The sequence below is a fragment of the Cricetulus griseus genome, assembly GCF_003668045.3.
Source record: "Cricetulus griseus strain 17A/GY chromosome 1 unlocalized genomic scaffold, alternate assembly CriGri-PICRH-1.0 chr1_0, whole genome shotgun sequence".
NCBI classification, from domain to species: domain Eukaryota; kingdom Metazoa; phylum Chordata; class Mammalia; order Rodentia; family Cricetidae; genus Cricetulus; species Cricetulus griseus.
The window spans coordinates 134,090,781-134,114,410 of NW_023276806.1; the positions used below are offsets into that span (position 1 = coordinate 134,090,781).

Consider the following 23,630-nt stretch of genomic DNA (forward strand, 5'->3'; position numbering starts at 1 on the left):
AAGCTGCTGCTGTTCTGTAGGTTGTCCATCCCTTGCTGCTAGCTGTGGAGCACAGTGGCTTTAAAGGTTGCTGGTGTCATTTCACCTATTTTTTAATTGTGTTTTGATATTGTTGCATTATCTATTATGAAGATTTATGTCTATGTCTCTACAAGTTTTGTAATTTCTTTTACATTTAGGTCATTGGTTTGTTTTGAGCTAGTTTTATGTACAAGAGATAGGGGTCTAACATCTCTTTTTCTTTGGATGAGAATATAGTTATCCCAGTACCATTATTCTTTGTATTGTTAGTTTGAGAATTAGCCATTTGGAGGGATCAGAACCATAATTCCTCGTTTGTCCCAATTTAGAACATAAGATTTATTGTCTTGCCCTCTGAACACTTTCTTCTATCTAGTACATCTGAGCTCAACACAAATGTCCCTCAGTGTTACTTGTACTGTTGGCTGACTGTCTCCTAGGTCACATGACATCTGAGTAGCTCAGTTTTGTTTTCTCTGATGTAGAATCATCTTCCTCTTTGTAGCTCATTTTATCATTTTATCTTTTATGTACTTTATTTTAAAAGTAAAGAGTTTCAGAAGCATTGTAATCTGTCTTAATATATTTTATGTTAGTTTTTATATTTCTTATATCAAAAAATAGTGAAGATATCGATACATCTCAAGGTGAAGTTATGGTAGCAGCCAGGCCTTCATTTTTCTAATCATTTTTTACATTAAAAAAAAAATCTCCATAGTACATGTATGGAGATTGGAGGGCAGCTTGCAGGAGTCAGTTCCCTTCTCCATCACGTGGGTCCAAGGGATCAAACTCAGATCCTCAGGCTTGGCAGCAAGCACCTTTTATCCATACTGAGCCCTCTCTCCAGCCCCTCTAACCAGTTTAAAATACTGCAGAGGGACCCTTCTCTGAATGAGACAAGCTCAGTAATGTCCCTTTATTTTTCTCATCCTGTCAGTAATGTTTAGAGTCTACAAATTATGGAAATAGCTTCCTATGTTTTCTTTCCTGTATCTTCTCATTAGTGCCTTAATTTTTCATGATTTCAGCCTAGAGATGCTGGACAAGGTTGAACCCCCAACTATACCAGAGGGCTATGCCATGTCTGTGGCATTCCACTGTCTATTGGATCTTGTCCGTGGAATCACCACCATGATAGAAGGAGAGTTAGGAGAGGTTGAAACAGAGTGTCCTACTGTCACTGAAGGAGCAAACTCACAGTCATCAGAGCAGCACGACGAGCAGTCAGTGTCGGACCAGGCAGATAAGGAGACAGGTATGCCATGATTCTCTATCACTGATACTTTTCAATAGTCTGAAATTTAGGGGGAATTTAGAAGAAATGTTCCTATGTTGCCATTTACCCTTATTTCCCAGTTATTAACACTTTATCATGTTGAGCTTACCTTTCTCCTTATTTGTATACATATCATTATCTTTTTTTTTCTGAACTATTTGAGATTTTCTAGAGAGGATGTCCCCACTACACCTTAATAGTTGGATGTGTATTTCTAAAACTGATTATAGCCTTCCCCGTTCTGATGCAGTTACCAGCAGAAATTGGTGTCAATCCAATATTTCATCTAAGCCCAGGTCTTTTTCAGATTTTTCCAGTTGTCACAGTGGTTTTCCTTGTGGTCCCTTGTTTGTTGAACTTATCACTGTATATGGATATTTTCCTGCAATGTAGGACACAGTTCTTTAGTTTTTGTTTTATATGACCTTGACATTTTTAGAAGGCTATATCCCAAATTGGTTTATTCATTTCTAAGATTAGCACAGGGCAATTACTATGTTTAATTTAGCTACTGATTTATCAATATGTGAGGAAGCAAAAATATCAGTTTGTGTCATTTTTGGAGATGCTCACTCTTTAATAAGACTGGATTTTTATTGACTCCAAGGAATTATCACCAGTGGCCATCATGTTTTGGTGTGATGCTCAGGGTGAGGCTTCTGAAGCTGGGCCATGCTCTTTTGACATTTCTGATGTTCTCTTGGTACCCTTACAGTTTAACACTACACGATGTTCTACCTTGATCTCAGATGTTGCTTGTCCAGCCCAGGTGTCAGTCAGCTTTTCAAGGAGCCCTGGCAGATAATACTGAGACTGACACATGGGCACTAGGCGTGCTTCTTGCTACTTGGCAAAGGGGCCCACAGACCTCAAATCTGGATTTGAAAATGTCTCGTCACCCCAGCTTCTCTAGTCCTCATTCATTTCACAAGGTCAATTTTAACTTTACATGTTTGTATAACCCATCTCCAACAGTGAGGTACCCTGTAAACAGAGGTGGAGCTTTTCTTTTGTCCCATCCGCCCAGTCCCAAATAAACACACAAAAGCTTATATTAATTACAAAACATTTGGCCTATAGTCAGGCTTGTTACTAACTAGCTCTTACATTTAAATCAACCCATTTCTATTAATCTGTGTATTACCTGTGGCTCCTGGCTTTACCTGTCCTCTAGCATCTTGCTTCCCCGACCGCTGATTGCATCTCTCCTCTGCCCCCACAGTCCCATCCTTCCTTCTCCCTGTATCTCCATTGTCTTTCCCACCTACCTTCTGCCTGGCTATAGGCCAGTTTAGCTTTATTATCAACCAATGAGAGGAATACATATTCACAGTATAGAAGGGCTATCCCACAGCAGTGCGTAATGCCATTTTACTCCTGTGTTTTTTTACTTGTTGATTTTCAGCAGATATAACAGTATTTTAGCTGAGCAAATGTTTTAGACAGTAGTCTGCATTAATTTCCAGTTGATCACACAGACAGTGTGGTCTTTTGAAGGGTTAGGGAACAGAAGGGGCATTGTGTATTTTTAAAAAGGTATTAGTTGGGCTGGAGAGAGTTAAGAGCACTGACTGCTCTTCCAGAGGTCCCGAGTTCAATTCCCAGTAACCACATGGTGGCTCACAACCATCTGTAATGAGATCTGGTGCCCTCTTCTGGCCTGCAGTGATACATGCAGACAGAACACTATGAACATAATAAAGCTTAAGAAAAAGGTTCCAGTTAATTGAGATGTAATACATGTTTTAAAACAACTTTGAGACTTTTTTATTATGGGTATTTTAAAAATTAGTGTTTGATGTCTAATAATTTAGTTGTTACTGGAATATTTGAATTTTATAGATTACAGTTCATTGTAGCAGGTGTAACATGATTAAGTGTTATGTTTCCTTTGAAGTTAGTAGAGCCGTTTGGGAAGAGATGGTGAGTGCTTGCTGGTGTGGTCTTCTTGCTGCGCTCTCACTCCTTCTTGATGCCAGGTATTACGTCTTTGTAAGTTTTATATTATGTCATTGCACTTAAAACCAACACTAAATTTGTTTTACGAACTTCATTTGTCTGAAGAACTTATTTCCTACCTGTAGTTTTCTGTATGATTAGAACTTTGATGCTCATTTTTAATTTCATGTGCAGTATTATAATTCGTGTGCACAGTGTCGTGATGAAATTAGGGTAATTAATATTGCCATCACCTTAGCATTTCCTTAAGAATGTTGCTCTTTGTCACTCCCTCCTGGAGCCAATGTTTGCTTGAAATTGTCACAATGCTTTAATCAAAAATGCATTTCAAATTAGGGAACACTTGTATCCTGCTTCTTTACTGATGATAATTTGCTGGATGTTTCTCCTCAGAATTAACTGATTTTAAGATGTTTGATTCCAGATGTGGTTGTTCAGGCCTGTAATCTCTGTGCTTAGAAGGTTGAGGAAGGTGAATTGCAATGAGTTTGAGACCAGCCTAGACTACAGACCCTGTCTTAAAACAAAATAAATAAATAAAATGTTTGATAATTTCAGTTTAGTCTTTAAGTTCCTGGTCTTTTTTCTAACTATACATGTGCATTCCAGTACATAGTTTAGTTTTTTTAGATATTAGGTTAATTTGTTAAAGTTCCATCCTAAGTAGATTGGTTTTAGCTTTTCTTAAAACCTCACAGAACATGTAAGCCCACATCTTGTTTTAAAGTGTAACTTAAAATATTTATCTTTTCAGCACAGATGAGGCTGCCACTGAGAATATTTTAAAGGCTGAATTGACTATGGCTGCTCTGTGTGGAAGACTGGGCCTTGTAACGTCAAGGGATGCCTTCATCACCGCAATCTGCAAAGGGTCCTTGCCTCCACATTATGCGCTGACCGTGCTCAACGCCACCACTGCAGCTACACTTTCCAATAAATGTAAGGTTAAAGTGCACAGTTTTCTCCACACCTCATGGGATGATAAGGCACAGAGAAAGGATGGCAGACATTCTGATTTCTGGCCTCTGCTGTTGTATACATTGATTGTGTTACCTCCAGGCAGTTATTTTCCTGTCTTTCCATTCTATCCACCTTCTTTAAAACTGTTCTACCTACCACCTCCCCCTTGAAGGGGTTTCTCTGTGTAACAGTGCTGACTGTCCTGGAACTCTCTGTAGACCAGACTGGCCTCAATCTCAGAGATCCTCCTGCCTATGCCTCCCGAATGCTGGGACTACAGACGTGTGCCACCACTGCCGGGCTAAAATAGTTCTTTCATCTCTTTAAAAGGAAAGAGAGAAGATGGGACTTACTGTCATTGGACCTCTTTGTTTCTCTTCCTAGTGTGGTCACATAGTGTACATCTCTTTTCTGCTCTTCCCTGAAAAAGGTGGAGAGGGGAAGAATCTAGTGATAAGAGATTTTAAGTAATAATTATGCAGATAAAGTAATATAATTCTGGCATTCCTTTACAAACTATAATACATTGTTGAAATGATGATTGCTGTTTTTCTATTTAGCCTAGTAGACCTTAAATTAACATTCAAAAACTTATTTTCTTTGAAAACACTTAAGGTTTATTACATTTAGTGTGAGTAAGTGTGTGTGTGTGTGTGTGTGTGTGTGTGTGTGTGTGTGTGTGTGTATTTCAGTGTGACACTCAGGTTTCACACTCAAAATGTGTTTGCCTCTAACTAGAAAAGTACACATAGATAGGTACATGTTTAAGATACTTTTTATGTCCTAATTCTGTTTTGCTTATAAATGAGTTATTTTAAAATTTATATAGAAAATTACTTCGTTTGCTTTTTTTGGTGTTTGCAACTTATGAGTTTTCAGTTGTTTGCATGCATCTAGATTAATAGTACTGCTGTTTAATTGTTGCTATTGAACTTTATTTTACAATACAACATTACCTTGAGAGAACTGAAGCAGTGTCTTACATCCAGGCTTTCCTTTGTCTTCTAGCATATTCTATCCAGGGCCACAGTGTAATGATGATAAGTCCGTCCAGTGAATCCCACCAGCAAGTTGTGGCAGTGGGTCAGCCCCTGGCAGTCCAGCCTCAAGGAACAGTAATGGTAATGCAACTAGGGTGCTGGGGTTAATTTGGTTACTGATGAATGACCAGTGACACTTGGTGTGCTTTTTTTTTCTTTTTCTTTTTCTTTTTTTTTTAAACAAATGTTATTTTAGTTTCTTTTACCTAGAGGATGTTCCAGAACAAACTTGTTGACATTATCATAAGTGGCATAATAATACAACTTCTTTTGCACATGTGTATGTTTATATGGTGTGCATTCATGTGTGTGTGTGTGTGTGTGTGTGTGTGTGTGTGTGTGTGTGTGTGTCGGCACATGCGTAGGCCAGTGAGTGTGTGCATGTGTTTGTGTGTAGAAGCCAGAGATGATCATCTGCTGTCTTCCTCTGCTGCCCCACATTACCTACTGATGCAGGGTTTCTAACTCTTGAATGAGGAACTCTCCTGCTAGTCTAGGTTGCCCTGTCTCTTCTCCTGATGACTGGGGTTACAGACAAGTCACCATGCCCTCCCAACATGTATGTGGGCTATGGGAATCTGAATTCCAGCCCTCACACTTACATGGCATATGTTTTACTCAGTGAACCACCTGTGCAGCTTTGATAACACAACTTTTAATTAAGCAAATTTGTGTTTTATAGAACCATCCAAACTTATATAAGATGACTTGTGAATGTTTCTTGCTGGCTTGTAAGCTTGTGATTTGTAAGACGCTACAGCAGCAGATGCCAATCTGTCTCTTTCCACCACAGCTGACTTCCAAAAACATCCAGTGCATGAGGACACTACTTAACTTGGCTCACTGTCACGGTGCTGTTCTTGGAACATCATGGCAACTCGTGCTGGCAACTCTGCAGGTATGTTGTAGCATCAGATTCTAGATTTATGATTGCTAGTAATGAAGCAATGCCTGTTGATCCTTTAGGCAGGCCTAATAAATAGTATGAAAAAGAAGATGAGAAGGAATAAAACAAGTGGCTTCTATTTTAGGAAGTAATAGACTACTTTTAATGCCCTAAATTCTACTGCTTCTGCATGCTATAATTATTTTATATGAATGGTGCCAATTATTTTCATTTTAATTATTAGAAATGACTGATTTTTTTATTATTAGATATTATCACTGATTTTATTAGATTTTTTTATAGGTTTATAACCTTATTTTAATTGTCAGCATCTTGTGTGGATTCTGGGACTAAAGCCGAGTGGTGGTGGTGCCTTGAAGCCGGGAAGAGCTGTAGAAGGACCCAGTACAGTAAGTGACAGCCCTTCCTGTCCAGTGGGCACTTCTTAAAGTGTCACACTTTACAATTGACTCCATCCTTCCTTTAGGTTCTAACAACAGCAGTGATGACAGATTTGCCAGTGATTTCCAACATACTTTCAAGACTCTTTGAAAGTTCACAGTAAGTCTGTGTTTTAAATTGACAGCCACATTGTTCCTAGCTGTATATTTGAGATGAAATTGTCTTTTTCATTTTCATTTTAGGTATCTTGATGACGTATCTTTGCATCATTTAATAAATGCACTTTGTTCCTTATCTCTAGAAGCAATGGATATGGCCTATGGAAATAATAAGGTGTGGTAATTTACATTTCTCTTTAGTTATACAAGGTGTCTAAGTGGCCTTAGTGTTTGACTGGCAGGACTGGTGTTTTGGTACCATTTGCAGAAGGAGGAATAAAGAGGGCATGATGTAGCTCGGGATTTCTCTACGTGTGTGGTTAGTTAATTTAAAATTATATCCCTTTTTTCTTATGTGCCGAATATTCTTAATATTATATAAATAATGCAACACAGTTCTTATAACTAGCTTTCACAAAATATGTTGATGGTATTTGTATTTGATGTTTATGATTTGGGTGATGCAAGATCACAGTTAGGGAAAGTATGTGGCAGATTTGGGTGGCTGTGCTGTACTGTCTTCATAGGATGGAAAATCAGAGGCTCATTGTTTCCTTCTGACAACAGTGATTCTCCTCTCTTGCAATTAAACATTGTCATTATCTGTTAACTGAGTAAGTAGACTAGGACTCTGTCTCTCCCCCGTCAGGTAAGTGGAGAACAATATGTCTGATATTATCATTCAAGAACATCCCTGTCTATACTCAAAATATTTTCTCTAACATTTGTAAAGCACAGGAAAATTTGAGCGTAATCATATTTTAGAAATCATTATTTTAAATGAAATGTGTTTGAGGCTAACAGTATTCAATAGTAAAGCACTTGCCTACACTGTTGGAGGCCTTGGGTTTGATTCCATTACCACAAAAATGAATACAGAAAGAGTGAATCGTAAAATAAGAAATTTTAGCTTGGAGAGTGATTCACAGTGCTTGTCTAATGGGTGTGTGGTCCTAGCACTGTAAAAACAGAATGGAGTCCTTTATACATTTTAAAAAGTGTGTGTGTGTGTGTGTGTGTGTGTGTGTGTGTGTGTGTGTGTGTTCATTTGTTCAGGTGCCTTTGGAGGTCAGAAGGCATTAGATCCCCTGGGATATCAGGTGTGAGCCACCAGTGTGGGTTCTAGTCCTCTGCAGGAGCAGCCAGACATCTCTCCAGCCACCTTTCTGCATTTAAAAATATGTATAGTGTGATCACTTCCAAATATATATGAAGACAGTTCAGCTTTTAAATAATAACTGTATGGCTTCAAGCTATGTTGTCTCCAAAGTTGTTAATTATTCTATGCTCTGTGGCTTGTCATCATTGTTTTATGTGACTCTTCTTGTCTCTTCCTGGAGCTGAGTAGTAGCTCAATTGGTAGAGAGCTTGCCTCGTGTGCCTGAGACACTGGGCTGGATCCTTGGCATCACATAAAAGCAGACACTAATATAATCCTGTATGTTGGGCAATGCAGGCAGCAAGATCAGAAGCTCAAGATCATAGTTAAGTCTTTATGAACCCCAGGTCAGCCTGAACTACACGAGACGACATAAAACAAGCAAACAACAGTTCTTACTAGGGACTAGAGAGGTGGTGGCTCAGAGGTTAAGGGCACTGGCTGCTCTTCCAGAGGACCCAGATTTGCTTCCTAGCACCCATATGGTGGCTCACAGCCACCTTAACTCCATATTGGGATCAAAACTCACTTTGCTAGCCTTCTTTGGACATTTGGTTCACATGGTGAACAGTCATATATGCAGGCAAAGTACCCATACACATGCAAAAATAGAAATAAAGAAAATAAACGTTCCTACTGGAGTATGGTTTTATGTTTCATATATATAGTTAATTACATGAACACTCAGGTGTTTGAAAATATGTATAATTATTTGTTCCATATCTGGGCAAGAGTAACATTAAATGCTAAAGTAAACTAATCAGTTTATTGATATCTTGAAAAATGTTACATTTTGTGATTAAACCTCAATACAAAAACTATAATATCTTAATAGAGTACTAAATGAAATATAATTCACAAAGCACTGTCAATTTACTTGTATCTGTTTGATAGACACAGCATGCTTATTTACATGTATGACACTTGACTATGAGATAAAAAGAAAAGAGATTTCTAGTTTACAAGTGAGTTGGTGACTATGGAATGAAAAAGTTTTATAAAATGTTTAAGTCAAAGAGTCCTGGGTTCTGTTTCCCAGCACAAAACAATGTTCAAGTATAAATATTATAAATTCTATAAGATAGACTTTAGAATGTTCTCCATGAACAAGATGTTCATGTTCTTGTTCCTCTTTTCAGCTGAACTGTGTCTCTAGTCTTTCTTCCCAGTGGGTTTGTTAGAGTTCTTCAAAAAGCTGCACATCTGTTTTGTTTTTTTGGTTTGTTTTTGGTTTTGGTTTTTCAAGACAAGATTTCTCTGTGTAACAGCCCTTGCTGTCCTGGAACTCGCTATGTAGACCAGACTGGCCTTGAACTCATAGAGATCCGCCTGCCTCTGCCTTCTGAGTGCTGAGATTAAAGGTGTGCACCACCGCTGCCTGGCAAGAACCCTCAAATCTTAAGGATGCTTACTACTCAGGGATACATTCAGAATGAAGTCCATCAGTTTAACTGGCAAGGCAGACTCATTTTTAAAAGGCCAGTTTCATATATAATATAAATGACCATTTTTTTTGCTTTAAGATTAAACTTTTATTCATTATGTTTCACCTTGTATTTGAAGGACAGATGTAAACCTAAACTTTTTAAGTTTCATATTTTTGCATGATTAATTTATTGCAATATTTGAGTAGAATATAAAGCTCATAGAACTTTAGTTAAAACTTTTTTGTAAAAAACCTTCAGGTGTGAATCCAGGACATCTAAATGTTCTTTTAATTGCTACAAGTGATTATGTGTTCCCTGTTCCATAAAGAGGAAGACTAGTCCTAGAGAGTTGTCTCTTGGGGAGATGGACTTTTACCATGTGCCTTCTGACAAGATCTAGTTTATATACTATTATCTCCATTTTACACATTAAAAACTTCAGTAGATACTGTAATCTACATTAGTTATGTAGTTGTTCAGTGGCCTAATCAAAATGACATACCATGCATTTAAAACTGTCGATGTCAGTCCCAACCTTCTGCTGTATTTCTCCATTAACATAAATTTTCTACGATAATTCTTAGGGGAACCTATAGGTTAGCTCGTGCCACAGTTGTCTTAAAATCCCAGTGTAATTTAATTTACAGCTTCTATTAGGGAAGAAAACGACACTGAAACATTTTCTTTTTTTTCTTTTTTTTTTTTTTTAAGAGTTTATTTACTTATTATGTATACAACATTCTGCTTCCATGTATATCTGCACACCAGAAGAGGGCACCAGTTCTCATAATGGATGATTGGGAGCCACCATGTGGTTGCTGGGAATTGAACTCAGGACCTCTGGAAGAGCAGTCGGCGCTCTTAACCTCTGAGCCATCTCTCCAGCCCCATGAAACATTTTCATATTACAAATGTTTTCAGTACCATAGAATGTTAGTATAGATTTTTTTTTTAAATTGCGTTTGTAATTCTTTAAGATCTGTAACTTATTCACACTTTGTTCCAATATAATTTTGGAGTAGCTTTAGGAGCTGTTCCAGGGTGGCAGAAAGTCTTGCCTTATAATAATAGGTTCTATTATATACTGCTAGCTTTACATATATAGACTAGTCATAATAATGTTATATTTTATTCACAGTCAGATCTCAGAATTCTCTTTATCATATCAAAATGTAATTATGTTTCCTCCTTAGGAACCATCTCTTTTTGCTGTTGCCAAACTATTAGAAACTGGTCTGGTTAATATGCACAGAATAGAAATTTTATGGAGACCTCTAACTGGCCATCTACTTGAGGTAAACAGTCTTTCTTAAATACTATATATTTTTACTGATAAAGGCATGCACATTGATTTTTTTTGTACATTGATCTTATGATTCAATATAATGACAAAATAACTTGTCCTTCCTCTTTCTCCTTGTATTTTAAGGACTATAGTTGTATAGTAATGAGCTTGGGGAAAGGTTTATCAAATAAAAATGGGTAACATTTTAACTTGTGAACTAGCAAAGATGTCAGCTATCTGCTAGGAACTGTTTCCTTTGATCAGTCTGTTAATTCACCTCAATTTCAGGTATTTCTCAAATTTTGAGCAGTTTGGGATGAGAGAGAGTTACAGATATACCTTGTTCACAAGTTTGCTACAGTGGTAGTATCGTGAGAGAAAAAAGCGGTTTTGTTGCCACTAAATCATAGATAGTGAGAGAATTTTTTCTAGATACGTCTGTTCTTCAACTTGCGGTCCCTTGATAAAGTAGCTGGTATTTACCTCCAGCTGCTTCTGTTGGTCCATATGTTTGTATGTAGTTTAGGGATCATAGTAATTTGATGTCATTTTAGAAACCCAAGAAAGAACTATTCTTCCTAAAGTTTCACCCATTTTATTGGCATTAAATTTATCAATGAAGGATATGTGCAGCTTTCTCTATGATTAACCCATCTTGTCAGATGAGGTTGGGCTTAAGATAGCGTGCCATAAACTGGACTGTGTTGTATCAAATGTTGAAGCCCTGGGGGTTCCTTCCCTAGCACGGGGTGGGGGGGGGGTTGGGGGACAGCAACAACTACAGTAACAACAACTCCTTAAGATATGCTTGCTTCTGTTTCTTCTGGTGACATATGTATTCCTCCAGTCATGGAATCCTTCCTTTCCTGTGACTGGTTTCAGTTTCATCTTTTGTCTTTTGTCTTTTTCTCTATTGCCTCCCCCTTGCCTTTATTCAGAAGGTAAGCTTATAGAAAGTTTTCTCTTACTCTTTACTGAATATATGCTATTTTTAAGTTGTAAAAAAAGAAAAAACCACAAAAGCTGTAATACAGCATTGTTTTTTCTATCCTTAGGTTAATGCATGTTTCTTACCTTATATATACAATTAAATATAGTAATTTTACCGAACACGTGTTTCTTCAGGTGTGCCAGCATCCAAATTCTCGAATGAGGGAATGGGGAGCAGAAGCCCTGACGTCCCTCATTAAAGCTGGGCTGACATTTAACCATGAGCCGCCGCTCTCCCAAAACCAGGTAAAAAGAGTGCTTGACCATCATTCGCAGGTGGAGTTTCATGTCAGTATCATCTCATGGTACCCTAGTGTAAATCTTCTCATGTCAATATCATCTCATGGTACCCTAGTGTAAATCTTCTCATGTCAGTATCATCTCATGGTACCCTAGTGTAAATCTTCTCATGTCAGTATTGGCTCATGATACCCTAGTATAAATCTTCTCATGTCAGTATCATCTCATGGTACCCTAGTGTAAATCTTCTCATGTCAGTATTGGCTCATGATACCCTAGTATAAATCTTCTTTTGTGAGACAGGGTCTTATGTACCCAAGCTGGCCTCCCTTTACAGCAAGGATGACCTTGATTTCTTGTGCTTCTTATCCTCACCTCCTAAGTGCTGGAACCTTAAGGTGTGTGCCACCAAGCCAGTATCTAAGATAGAATCCTTAAGCAATCAATATTCTATTTTACTTGTAGGTTGTGGAGTGCTTGTTAATGCTAACAGTTGTAGGATGGGATTCATAAAAACATCTCAGTGACGTTGTCCTCCAGTCTGCAGGTTGCCCTCTTCATGCAGCACTGAAGCTTCTGTCTAGGGCCTCCTCTGCCCATCTAACCCTGGCCATTCATGACCCATTTCTCTCACTACTCTCACACAGGGACAAAGCAAGCACAGAAGCAGCGAGTACAATAATGTAGGCTTTGGGTGTGTGTGAGTGTTCATGTGTGTTTGCCTTGGGGTGCTTGCTCCCATGCGTCAGTTATAGAGGCCAGCGGTAGACATTGGATGTCTTCCTCTAGCACTGTCCACGTCACTTTGGAAACAGTTCAGTGAGTCTGCAGCTTTCCATGGCAGCTGCCCTGCTCTATCCAACCCATCAGTGGTGGATGCAGATGGCTGCTGGGCCTGTGTGCCTTTTTACGTAGTGCTGGGGATATAAACTCAGGTCCTCATGCCTGGCTGGCAAGGCTTTTACCCACTGAGCATATTCCCAGCTCCAGTAAAACATTCTATTTTTAAACCACTAGTCACTTTGTATGTTCAGAATTTTCTTTTGTACTTAGTTTAATGTCCTTTCTTTACTGAATTTTCACTGTTTCAAGACTGAGTAACCGCAGCATCTAACAGTTATTAGTGTTCTACTTCTCGTCTCATGTCTTTTGAGTGTATTCCACAGTGAATTGGGCACACTATTGTTGACTATCACCATTAGAACAGGATGATTGGCACCACAGAAAGACCTCTGCTCTTATGGAGCTGGCAGTTCAGCGAGTCCTTTTTTCTCTGCTACAGCTTGAAGGGTTTGTTTTGTTTCTTTTACTGGTGCTAGGGACTGGACCACAGCTTTGTACATGCTGGGCTGTTAGTGCTCCAACACTCAGCTGCATCCACTGCTCGTGATGTTTGAAGACAGGGCCTTGCTATAGAGTCCTGCTGCATCTGCCTCCTGAGTGTTGAAACTGTGGACATATGCTACCAAACCTGGCTCTGATTTGAGGGTTTAAAATACATAAACTACTTATGGCTGACAAAATGGTTCAGTGGGTGGTGACTAACATCAATTCTGACTCCCTGGGTGCAATCTCCAGGACCTACAAGGTGCAAGGAGCAAACACGCACTCATACATACTAAATAAGTAGTAATAAAAATATTTTAGGCTCTTTTTCTATTCACTTTAGTATCCTCAGTGTCTGCTCAATACCTGGCACACAGTGAAAACTTAATATTTGCTGGATAAATTAACCACATAAAATAAAAATTGGAGAGAACAGGAAAATGAAGTGCTTTTCAGATGCTGAAAAGAATAAAACAGTGCTTTTTTTTCCCCAACAAATTTTGTGCTTAGCAATAATTTTTATTAAAGCATATAATTTCAAACTATTACAGTTATATCATACTTGAGAATTTTACATTTAAATATGTGCCATATATTAATAAAGTAAATGAAATATAATACTAGATATTGGGAATTTTTTTTCTTAAAATGCAGCTAAAGATATATTTCTTTTAGTGAGATCCATCTCTAGTGGGTCTAGGAAGTAAGGTCACTCCACTTTTATCCTGAAATTTTACATACTGAATATTGGTTTGCTTTCCCCCTTTACTTAGAAATGGGGATAAGAGACAGACTTGTAAAGATTACTGCTGGAGAAATCGTAGTCTGTGTTCTTTTAGTAGGAAACTTTGTGTTTACTACAATATTGTGAATGGGGGTGAGTGGAATCCTCACAAGGAACAGGAGAAACCTGGTGTACTGTGTAGTCCCAGCACTTAGGATGCTGAGGCACAAGGTCACTTGAGCCCAAGACTTCTTGACCAACTGGGTAGCATAGAGATGACATTGCCAACAGGGAGGTAGACAGTTGCAACAAAGCCTTCCTGTCTTTGAGCTGCTTTTCCTAATTAACTTCTTGTTCCCTTTTAGAGACTGCAGCTGCTTTTGTTGAACCCATTAAAGGAGATGTCCAGTATTAACCACCCAGATATTCGACTCAAGCAATTAGAATGTGTGTTGCAGATTCTGCAGAGCCAGGGGGACAGTCTTGGGCCTGGGTGGCCATTAGTTCTTGGAGTCATGGGAGCAATCAGAAATGATCAAGGGTAAGTGTTTAAAATAAAAACCCAACATGAGAAAGTCCTGTAGTGAAAAATTTTAATTTATGCCTTCCTGCTCATGTTCAGGATTTATCATAACCAACCCCCAGTTTGCTCTGGGAACTCTCAAATATTATTTTAGTTTTAAAAAGATAGAAGACTGACTGCTTTCTGACATTTATGTTAGATATAAGATCTTATTATAAGATAAACAACCTAACATTTTATAATAGAGCTAAAGGACCTCCCATATTAAGAAGTCTTAAGAAATTGCTTTAAAATGACTTTATTCATGTCTCTCACATATTTATTTTGTGCAGAGTGTATCCTAAATACTGTGCTTGTTAGTTGATCTGAGTGCGCAAACAGCCACTACCCTAGAATACAAGTAGAATACAAGTAAAAAAAGTACTTACCACAAAACAAAGCTCCAGTGGTAAGGGATGGAGCCAGAATTAGAAATGACTTCATATGTCTTTAAAAGCCATTTGTGTTTTCCTTGAGTGTATTTGGGGTGCATGTTAGGATTTTACACAGGGTGATATAGTCAGATACGCTTTGACAGATACCACTGTGACAAGAGCACAAGAGGAGAGCAGGAAATGTGGGCAAAGGGAGAAATGGCAGTCTAGAATGGTCCTCAGGTCTCTGACTTAGAATATGATGCCATTAAACAAATGAGGGATACAGAAGGAAGAGCACATTTGAAGGGGATGCAGGGTCCTAATTTAGGATGGAACACCAGTGAAGCAATTTAGCAGGTACTGGATATGTTTGTCTGAATTCTGCAATATCACATACAGTCTTCTCTTAGTAACAAGCATAGTTGAGGTTTTGTTTTGTTTTGGAAACAGGGTTTCTCTCTGTGTAGCTCTGGCTGTCCTGGAACTCATGCTGGAGACCACACTGGGCTTGAACTCACAGAGATCTACCTGCTCTGCCTCCCGAGTACTGTGATTAAAGGCATGCACTGCTATGTGTGGTTATCACTGAGTTTTATATTAAAACTATTGAGAAAATTTGTAAGGGTGAATTTCCTTAAATAGTATAACATATTGGAATGATTAAAGTAGAAAAGACCAATTTACATCAAGGTGAAGTTGATTTTCTCAACTCAATGCAGTTTATATCATAGGATGTATGCTGTAAGGATGAAATCAACATGTGTTCAGTACTTAGAAACTCTAACATACTGAAAGCTTGATAAGTAGTAGTTAATATATTTTCTTTACACTATTTACCATTTGTTCTAGTTTATTTTCTATTGCTTTGATAAACACTGTGACCAAAAGTAATTTGAGGAGTAAAGGGTTTCTTTGGCTTACACATCCCAGTCAGTCACCATCCATTATGAAGTCAAGGCAGGATCTAGAGTAGAAACCATGGAGGAACCCTGTGCATTGGGATTGCAACCAGGAAGGCCATCCTTGTTCAAATTCTAAATTAAAGTTGCTTGGTTGAGATTATTGTAAGGTGTGTTTTCTTACACCTTTGTGTGTGTGTGTGTGTGTGTGTGTGTGTGTGTGTGTGTGTGTGTGTGTGTGTGTGTAGAGAAAGGTAAAATATTATATTTAGAAATAAATCCATTTGGAAACAAGACACCCTCTGGCGCAAAATATTTGACTCTGTGGTACTACATATTCTGCTGCTATGTCTGGTTTCTTTTTTATTTAAATTAGAAACAAGCTTATTTTACATTTCACTCTCAGTTCCCTCTCCCTCCCCTCCTCCCCTGTCCCCCACCCACCCCTTGATCCCATATCCTTTCTGCTCCTCAGGGAGGGTGAGGCCTTCCTTGGGGGATCTTCAAAGTCTGTCATCATTTGGAGCAGGGCCTAGACCCTCCACAGTCTTTATTTTTAAGATTAATTTATTTATTTATCATGTATACAGTGTGTGCCAGAAGAGGGCACCAGATCACATTACAGATGGTTGTGAGCCATCATGTGGTTGCTGGAAACTGAACTCAGAACCTCTGGAAGAACAGTCAGTGCTCTTAACCCCCGAGCCATCTCTCCAGCCCCGACCCTCCCCAGTCTTACACCTTTCTTTTAAATGTGCATTTTCCGTGTCTTTTGCATTTTTCAGAGAATCACTGATAAGAACTGCCTTCCAGTGTCTTCAGTTGGTTGTAACAGATTTTCTACCAACAATGCCATGTTCTTGCCTACAGATAGTTGTAGATGTTGCAGGGAGCTTTGGGCTTCATAACCAGGAACTTAATATTAGTCTAACCTCCATAGGCTTGCTGGTAAGTGTCAATACTTTTCTTATGAGGGTGCCATTTTTAAATAACTGTTACACAGTAATTAGTGAACGCTTACAAGTATGGTCTGCACTCTGGAAATTCTGAGACAGGGTTTCTCTGTGGCTTTGGAGGCTGTCCTGGAACTAGCGCTTGTAAACTAGGCTGGGACTCCAGAAATTTCTACTGGCTTGTAAGTAGCAAGCATATTCTCCATGGGGAATTAAATAATCTAGGAAGCACACCTTCAGTAGCAGAACATTTGAAACAAGTTTGACATAGTGAGCTTTAAGGTTTATGAGGAGAGGACTTAGTGAGACAATACAGTAAATCTGTATAAAGGAGACTCAAAATGTGAGATTAGTGTGCAGATGTCATCATCTTAAATGACATACGTTGTCAAGACTATTTAGTAACAGCTTTGTTTACAGCTTACGCAGACTTGTATTCTGTCAACACCACTGTTAGACACAGGAGACAGACACCATATTATAGTGGAAGGCTCTGAAGATAGGTGTGTGTGTGCTTTAGTTGTGTCTAGCTCTCATTGGCTATTGAATTGACATTTGAGTGTCTTTATTTTTATTGCATATCGTGAGTATAGAGGTAGTATGTTAGGGTATTGCAAGTAATACACATGAAGTAAATCTGAAGAGAACTGCCCCCAATATTTGTAATTTATCTAAGGAAATTGTTTGAACTCTTACCTGTGTGTTAAAATGCAGCATGTTTATAAAGCCGAATTTAAATTTCTCTCATAAGTACTATTTGAAGGCAGTTGTTTAGAATCTCCTAAATGTTTATTATAACTCAGAAGTGCCATGAAATTAAACTTTAAGCTTCTCACACAAAGTAAGTAAATTAGTGCTTTTCTATGAAAAATGTGACCTTGAAAGAGTGTAATCTGTTACATACAAACCTGCTGCCAAAGAGTAGCTGGTTAATTCAGGGCTTAGTTACTGCTAGGCACCCCTTCCTTTACTTTATATTGATGTTTACAGGGTTGGAGACACTGCGTGTCCATAATTGGCCATCATCATTAATTCACACACTTCATTATCCCTGAGAAGATAGTCTTTGGTATATGTTAAGATAGCAGCTGTTTTTTGTTGTTTTTTTATGAAATTATAAAACATTAAGTGATACTAAGGAATTATTTTGTTGTGGTGGTAATGTATTGTCTTATAGTTAACAATTATAATGACTAGGTGCTATGTATAACAACACATTGAAAATCATTATCCTATATATAATAAAAAGTACAGGGCAATAAATGTCAAGACAAAATAATAGCCACATTTTCTTGAAATTAGAGACACTAATGAGAGAAATGCTTTTATTGAATCTATTCTGAAGTTTGAAACAAAATTTGCGAATAAAGTCATATATTTTTATACTTTTCTTTTTAGTGGAATATTTCAGATTATTTTTTCCAAAGAGGGGAAACTATCGAAAAAGAGTTAAATAAAGAAGAGGCAGCCCAGCAGAAGCAGGCAGAAGAAAAAGGAGTGTCTCTAAATCGGCCATTCCACCCTGCACCACCGTTTGATTGCTTGTGGCTGTGTCTTTATGCAAAACTGGGTGAACTTTGTGTGGACCCTCGCCCTGCTGTGAGGAAGAGTGCGGGGCAGACACTGTTTTCTACAATTGGTGCACATGGGACCCTACTACAGCATTCAACCTGGCACACGGTCATCTGGAAGGTATGGGGAGGTGCTTTGGGCTGGTGGCTTTTAGTTGATGTGTGCTTTTAAATTATGTGTTGGCTTTTTAAATCATTTAAATTATTCCCACACATCTGTCATCACTTTCACTGTGTGCCTGTGTGCACACACAGAGACTAGAGGTTTCTGTCTCTGTTCCCTCCTCCACTCTTTTCTCCCTGATGAAGCAACATCACCAGTTCCTTACAGCAGCATGAAGCAACTTTTGTTGTCCTCCTCCACTTCAGTCCTCTCCTCTCCTGTCCCCTTCCTTCCTTCCTTGTTTCTGTGCTGGGAATTGAACCCAGGACTTTTAACATTATTGCTTCATCGTCTTTTTGACGTTTTCTGCTTCATAAAGCAGGCCTGCTCTGCTCCTGTTCGGTGCCCTGCCCCTATCCCATTTGTTCTTATTTTCCTTTAAGCACAAACATTCACTAAGTGCCAACTAACTTTTGCTTGCTGATTTTCCAACACTTTAGTCATTAGCCTAAGCTCAGTCTGGACATCTCCATAATAATTTTTGCCTGGGCCTGCATCCTCATCTCAAGTAATATCTGTAGATGTTCCACTGATGTTCTGTTTTACTTTTTCCTATTCTGTGACCTTAAGGATAGGTTGCTTGTTTTAGTCAGTTTCCTCTAATTGATGTAGATTCATAAAATGGTTACATATTTTTATAACTTCTAGTTTCTTCGCCATTGCTTAAGCTATGTCACCAATGACCTTTTTATGACCTTCAATAAATATCTAGGTACTCTTTCATCTACTGGATCGAGTTCGAGAGTCTTCTACAACTGCAGACAAAGAGAAGATTGAATCCGGGGGTGGAAATATTTTAATTCATCACTCAAGAGACACAGCGGAGAAACAGTGGGCTGAAACATGGGTCTTGACATTGGCTGGAGTGGCAAGAATCTTCAATACCAGGCGATACTTGCTGCAGCCATTAGGTACATAAATGTTTTCTTGTTCCCGTTGCACAAGTCAGTTATGTTAACAGAGATTTAGAACACACATAGAAAATTCTTTTGGACTTGATATATAGTGGTACCTCCCAAGAATAATCAATCAATCTTCACTATAGCCTTTATGTGTGGTGGATTCATGTTCATTTCATTGAAGGAAAAATAATGCCTATTATCCTTTGGACTAGCCTTCAAGGGTATAGTGATGAGTTACCCAGCAGGCTTTGTGGTTCTGGGGATGGAACTCAGTGTGAGGCTTGAGTGGCAGGTGCCTTTTTTCTGAGCCATCTTGTCAGCCCCTAGGTTTGTGGTTTTAGTACCTTAGAACCGAATTACATTCTTTTGAATTTGATGTTGAATTTAAACAGAAAATAAAGCAAATATGCTCCAAAGTATCTAAGAGAATGGTCATTTTTATGTTAATTGGCTACCTTCCCCTTTTCTTGATACAGGAGACTTTTCAAGAGCTTGGGATGTTCTTCTTGACCACATTCAGTCAGCTGCACTCAGCAAAAACAATGAAGTGTCCCTGGCTGCTCTGAAGAGCTTCCAGGAAATCTTACAGATTGTGTCCCCCGTCAGAGACTCGGAGAAGCCTGAGACACCGCCTGTGGTTAATGTGCCTGTGCCTGTCCTTATGGGAAGCATTTCAGGCCCAGGCCTCAGCAGGCCGTTTGTAAGAACAGATTCCATTGGAGACAAGCTTGGTAGATACAGTTCTGAGCCGCCCATAGTGACTGATGAGCTTGAAGATTTGAGCCTCTGGTGGGCTGCCTGGAATGCCTGGTATAGAATTGGTTCTGAAAGCACAAAGCCACCTATTACTTTTGATAAGCTAACCTTTATTCCTAGCCAGCCTTTTCTCACAGCTTTAATTCAGATTTTCCCAGCTCTCTACCAGCACATAAAAGCTGGCTTCAACATGGATGACTTACACAAGTTGGGAGTCATATTGCACAGTGCTGTTTCGGTCCCGATAAGTTCAGATGCATCCCCCTTCATCCTTCCATCTTATACTGAAGCAGTTCTAACAAGTTTACAGGAAGCTGTACTCACAGCTTTAGATGTTCTCCAAAAGGTAATGTAATCTTAATGGCTGTGTAAGCAATAATGAATATGGCTTTCTGGAAACTTTTATTTTGCAGTAAGCTTTATGAGATAAATTCAGAGTTTTTGTTTGTTTGAGACAGGGTTTCTCTTTATTGCTTTGGAGGTTGTCCTGGAACTCGCTCTGTAGACCAGAACTCACAGACCTTGAACTCACAGAGATCCACCTGCCTCTGCCTCACAAGGGCTAGAATTAAAGGTGTGAGCCACTAATGCCCTGCCAAATTCAGAGTTTTTGAGATTGCTATGTATGTATACTTTTGGATAAATTTAAGATTGTCAGGATTTTATGAACTTATTCTTTCTGATATTAAAAAAAAAAAAAAGTAATGCAGGTCTGTTCTGAGTCATTAGGAAGGTGCCCAAGTCCTCCAATTCTACTTTAAGTAGAGTTAGTTCTACAGCTGGAGAGATGGCAGGGGGTTAAGAACATTGGCTGGAGTTAAGAACCTTCCAGAGGACCCAGATTCAACTCCCAGCATCCACATGGTAGGGTAAATCTGTCTGTGACCCCTGTTCCGGGTACCTGACACCCTCACACAGACATACATGCAGGCAAAACACCAATCAGTGCTCATTTTTTAAAAAATGCAGTATAAAGTTAATTCTGAAATTATTGGTAGCCTATACTAAGACACACAGGAAAGCATGTAAAAGTGTTTTTCTTACTTCAAATTTAAAATGCATATTTTTAGCTGTGTATTGTTTTCTACAACAGTAAAACACAGATTTAAAAACAGATATAAAAATCATTGAATAAATTCAGATTGAGAAGCAAAACCATATCAAAATAAGTGTTTTTAGATTATCAAGCAAGTTGATGCAATTCATAACTATCAAAATACACCTAAATAAGGATAACAGGTGGCTAAGCAGGTATAGGAGCTTGCCTCAAAGCCTGACAGTGATCCCTGGGACCCACATGGCAAAGACACACATCCCAAAAGTTGCTTCACTTTCCACATACGTGCCATGGTACAGGTGTATGACACACTTACACATGTAATGAAGTAAATGTGTTAAAGGAAAAAGAAAAGCTGAAAACAGTCTGGTGTAATGAGTCATCTGTGACCCCAGCATGATGAAGTCTCAGGCAGGGAGGTTCACATGCAGTTTAAGCCCAGCCTTAGCTACAGTGTGGAACTCTATCTCAGGAAACAAACATGAACAGAAAGGGACAACCAAGTGATCAGCCATCTCAACAAAGTGGCTGAGAGGAGAGGAAGCCCAGTGCTGCTGTCTTAGCTCGTCTGTGAACAGTCTGTCAGGCCTGTTTCTAGGTAACTGGGAGCTTTGTACCTGGCTGGGATGATGAAAATGCAGCTGCTAAGAACAGTTCCTTATCTGTGTAACCTTAGTTGCACTGTACAAGAAACAAATTGTGGACAAACTCAAAATTTGAGACAATCTGACATTCAAAGATTATTTGAGGGCCATGAAGCTCCACAACTGAAATCCAATTTTTAAAAGTTTTCATTGAAGAAAAAATATAATTCATCACATGTCCCCCTCTGATTAAATTATACAAATACATTGTTTGTACATTTCCCTAAAGTGAATAAAAAAGGTTTCTACAAAAAAAAAATACACATTTGGAGAATTCCCAGATTCTTGAACTCTCATAACTCCATATTCAGGTTTGTAACACATGCATAGAAGATAATAAAGAACATGCCCCCTTCATTTTTCAAGGTAAAACTTGAAATTTTACTTTTTAGTAACTCCACTTTAGCAGAAAAAGAACAAATATAATTATTCATTGTAGCTATTAAGAATTTTTTCTGAGCTTTGACTCTGAAAAGAGAATATAACATCATTCCAAAACTTAAATCTTTAAAAAAAAAATCACACAAAATTATTTTTTTCAACCATAACACCTGTGAATATATAGACATACATGGGGCAGCAATCAGTTGTTGTGTTCATGAACTAATAAATAGTACTTACAGTGAAGTCAGCTTCATCTTGACCTGACAATGGTCTCACAGGTGCACTGGGGCAAATCTCAGATACTGCACCTCAGCAATACCTGGAGCTTGTCCTCACATGCTGGCCCTTTCCCTTCTGTGTAAAGAACAAATCACACTTCATTAAAATCATTTTTAACCTGACTAAACACTTTCAGGCTGGCTTTTACTTAGTAATTGTTTAAATGGCTTGAATTTCAAGTGTAGAAATATGACATACTGCCTGAAATAATATCACTCTTAAGATACTTTGGATGAGCAAATGAGTACACAGGAAGGAGCATTCTACAGTCCACACTCTGCATCCTAATGCTCACATATTGCTTTACAGGCCATCTGTGTGGGACCAGAAAACATGCAGATAATGTACCCAGCTATATTTGACCAGTTACTGGCATTTGTCGAGTTCTCGTGTAAACCTCCACAGTATGGACAGCTGGAAACAAAGCACATTGCAAATGCAAAATATAATCAGGTAGTTTACACAGATTGTGTTTATTCTGTAATGAGTTATGACTTATAAATGAGCTCCAATTAAGGCAAACTTTGCTTACCTAAGAAAGGGAGTTTTCATTCCTCCTCACGTGTCTATTACAGAGTAGACGTGTTTGTTATCTGAGAAACTGTGTCTGTGAACCTTCTTATTCCTGACTCTCCCCTTTCCTGAAAGTTTGCTCTCTCACTTTCCTGCTTTCTTCAAACATGAAAGTTGCACTGTACCTTTTTCTTGGCTACCCCATTCTTCTAAAAAATGGCCTGTAAATCTCAGATCTTAATCCCACCTTAACATAGATATCTACAGTACAAGATGAAGAAATCTGTGTGTACTAAATAAATTGTCCATTGCTGGTGTGAAATTTATAGTTGGATTTTTACATAAATTTTCATACCCTTAGTTGCAGCTTCTATCGTGGTTTTGACTTAGAACAAAAGTAATCTTTTGAATGCATGTACATGTTGATTTTCTTCATCAATATAAAAATTATAATATATATAGTCCAGAAGGAGTTTTAATATGTATTCATTTTTCTCATTCTATTTGTCTTGCATCACAATGGAATCACAATAGATCCAACTATTTGCACCGGTGAGTTAAATTTCCTAAAACTGTCCTAACCTCCTGGCACCAAGTAAAAGCCCATGTTCCCAGTCTTGACAGAGTGCTCTCTGTGTTTCCCCAGTAGTTGTAAATTCTGCCTGGCTGAAACTTTTTATGAAGTACATGTGTTTTTAAAACTTTGCATGTAAT

At 38.4% G+C, this 23,630-nt stretch overlaps 1 protein-coding gene across 2 annotated transcripts in view; it reads left to right on the top strand.

Annotated features, from left to right (window-relative positions):
- The window catches only part of Mon2 (MON2 homolog, regulator of endosome-to-Golgi trafficking), a 68,511-nt gene that overhangs the window by 30,455 nt on the left and 14,426 nt on the right, over positions 1-23,630 (top strand). Inside the window, exons 12-28 of one of the 2 annotated variants that reach the window (XM_027392286.1) lie at positions 1,053-1,279; positions 3,198-3,279; positions 4,014-4,198; positions 5,228-5,340; positions 6,053-6,157; positions 6,475-6,555; positions 6,633-6,706; positions 6,790-6,880; positions 10,485-10,586; positions 11,702-11,812; positions 14,222-14,397; positions 16,480-16,642; positions 18,046-18,339; positions 19,094-19,292; positions 19,760-20,385; positions 22,713-22,856; positions 23,451-23,468. In XM_027392286.1, the coding sequence (XP_027248087.1) occupies positions 1,053-1,279; positions 3,198-3,279; positions 4,014-4,198; positions 5,228-5,340; positions 6,053-6,157; positions 6,475-6,555; positions 6,633-6,706; positions 6,790-6,880; positions 10,485-10,586; positions 11,702-11,812; positions 14,222-14,397; positions 16,480-16,642; positions 18,046-18,339; positions 19,094-19,292; positions 19,760-20,385; positions 22,713-22,856; positions 23,451-23,468 (2,791 nt within the window). The remainder of the gene's footprint in view (positions 1-1,052; positions 1,280-3,197; positions 3,280-4,013; positions 4,199-5,227; positions 5,341-6,052; positions 6,158-6,474; positions 6,556-6,632; positions 6,707-6,789; positions 6,881-10,484; positions 10,587-11,701; positions 11,813-14,221; positions 14,398-16,479; positions 16,643-18,045; positions 18,340-19,093; positions 19,293-19,759; positions 20,386-22,712; positions 22,857-23,450; positions 23,469-23,630) is intronic. The other variant, XM_027392287.1, reaches the window with a different exon arrangement.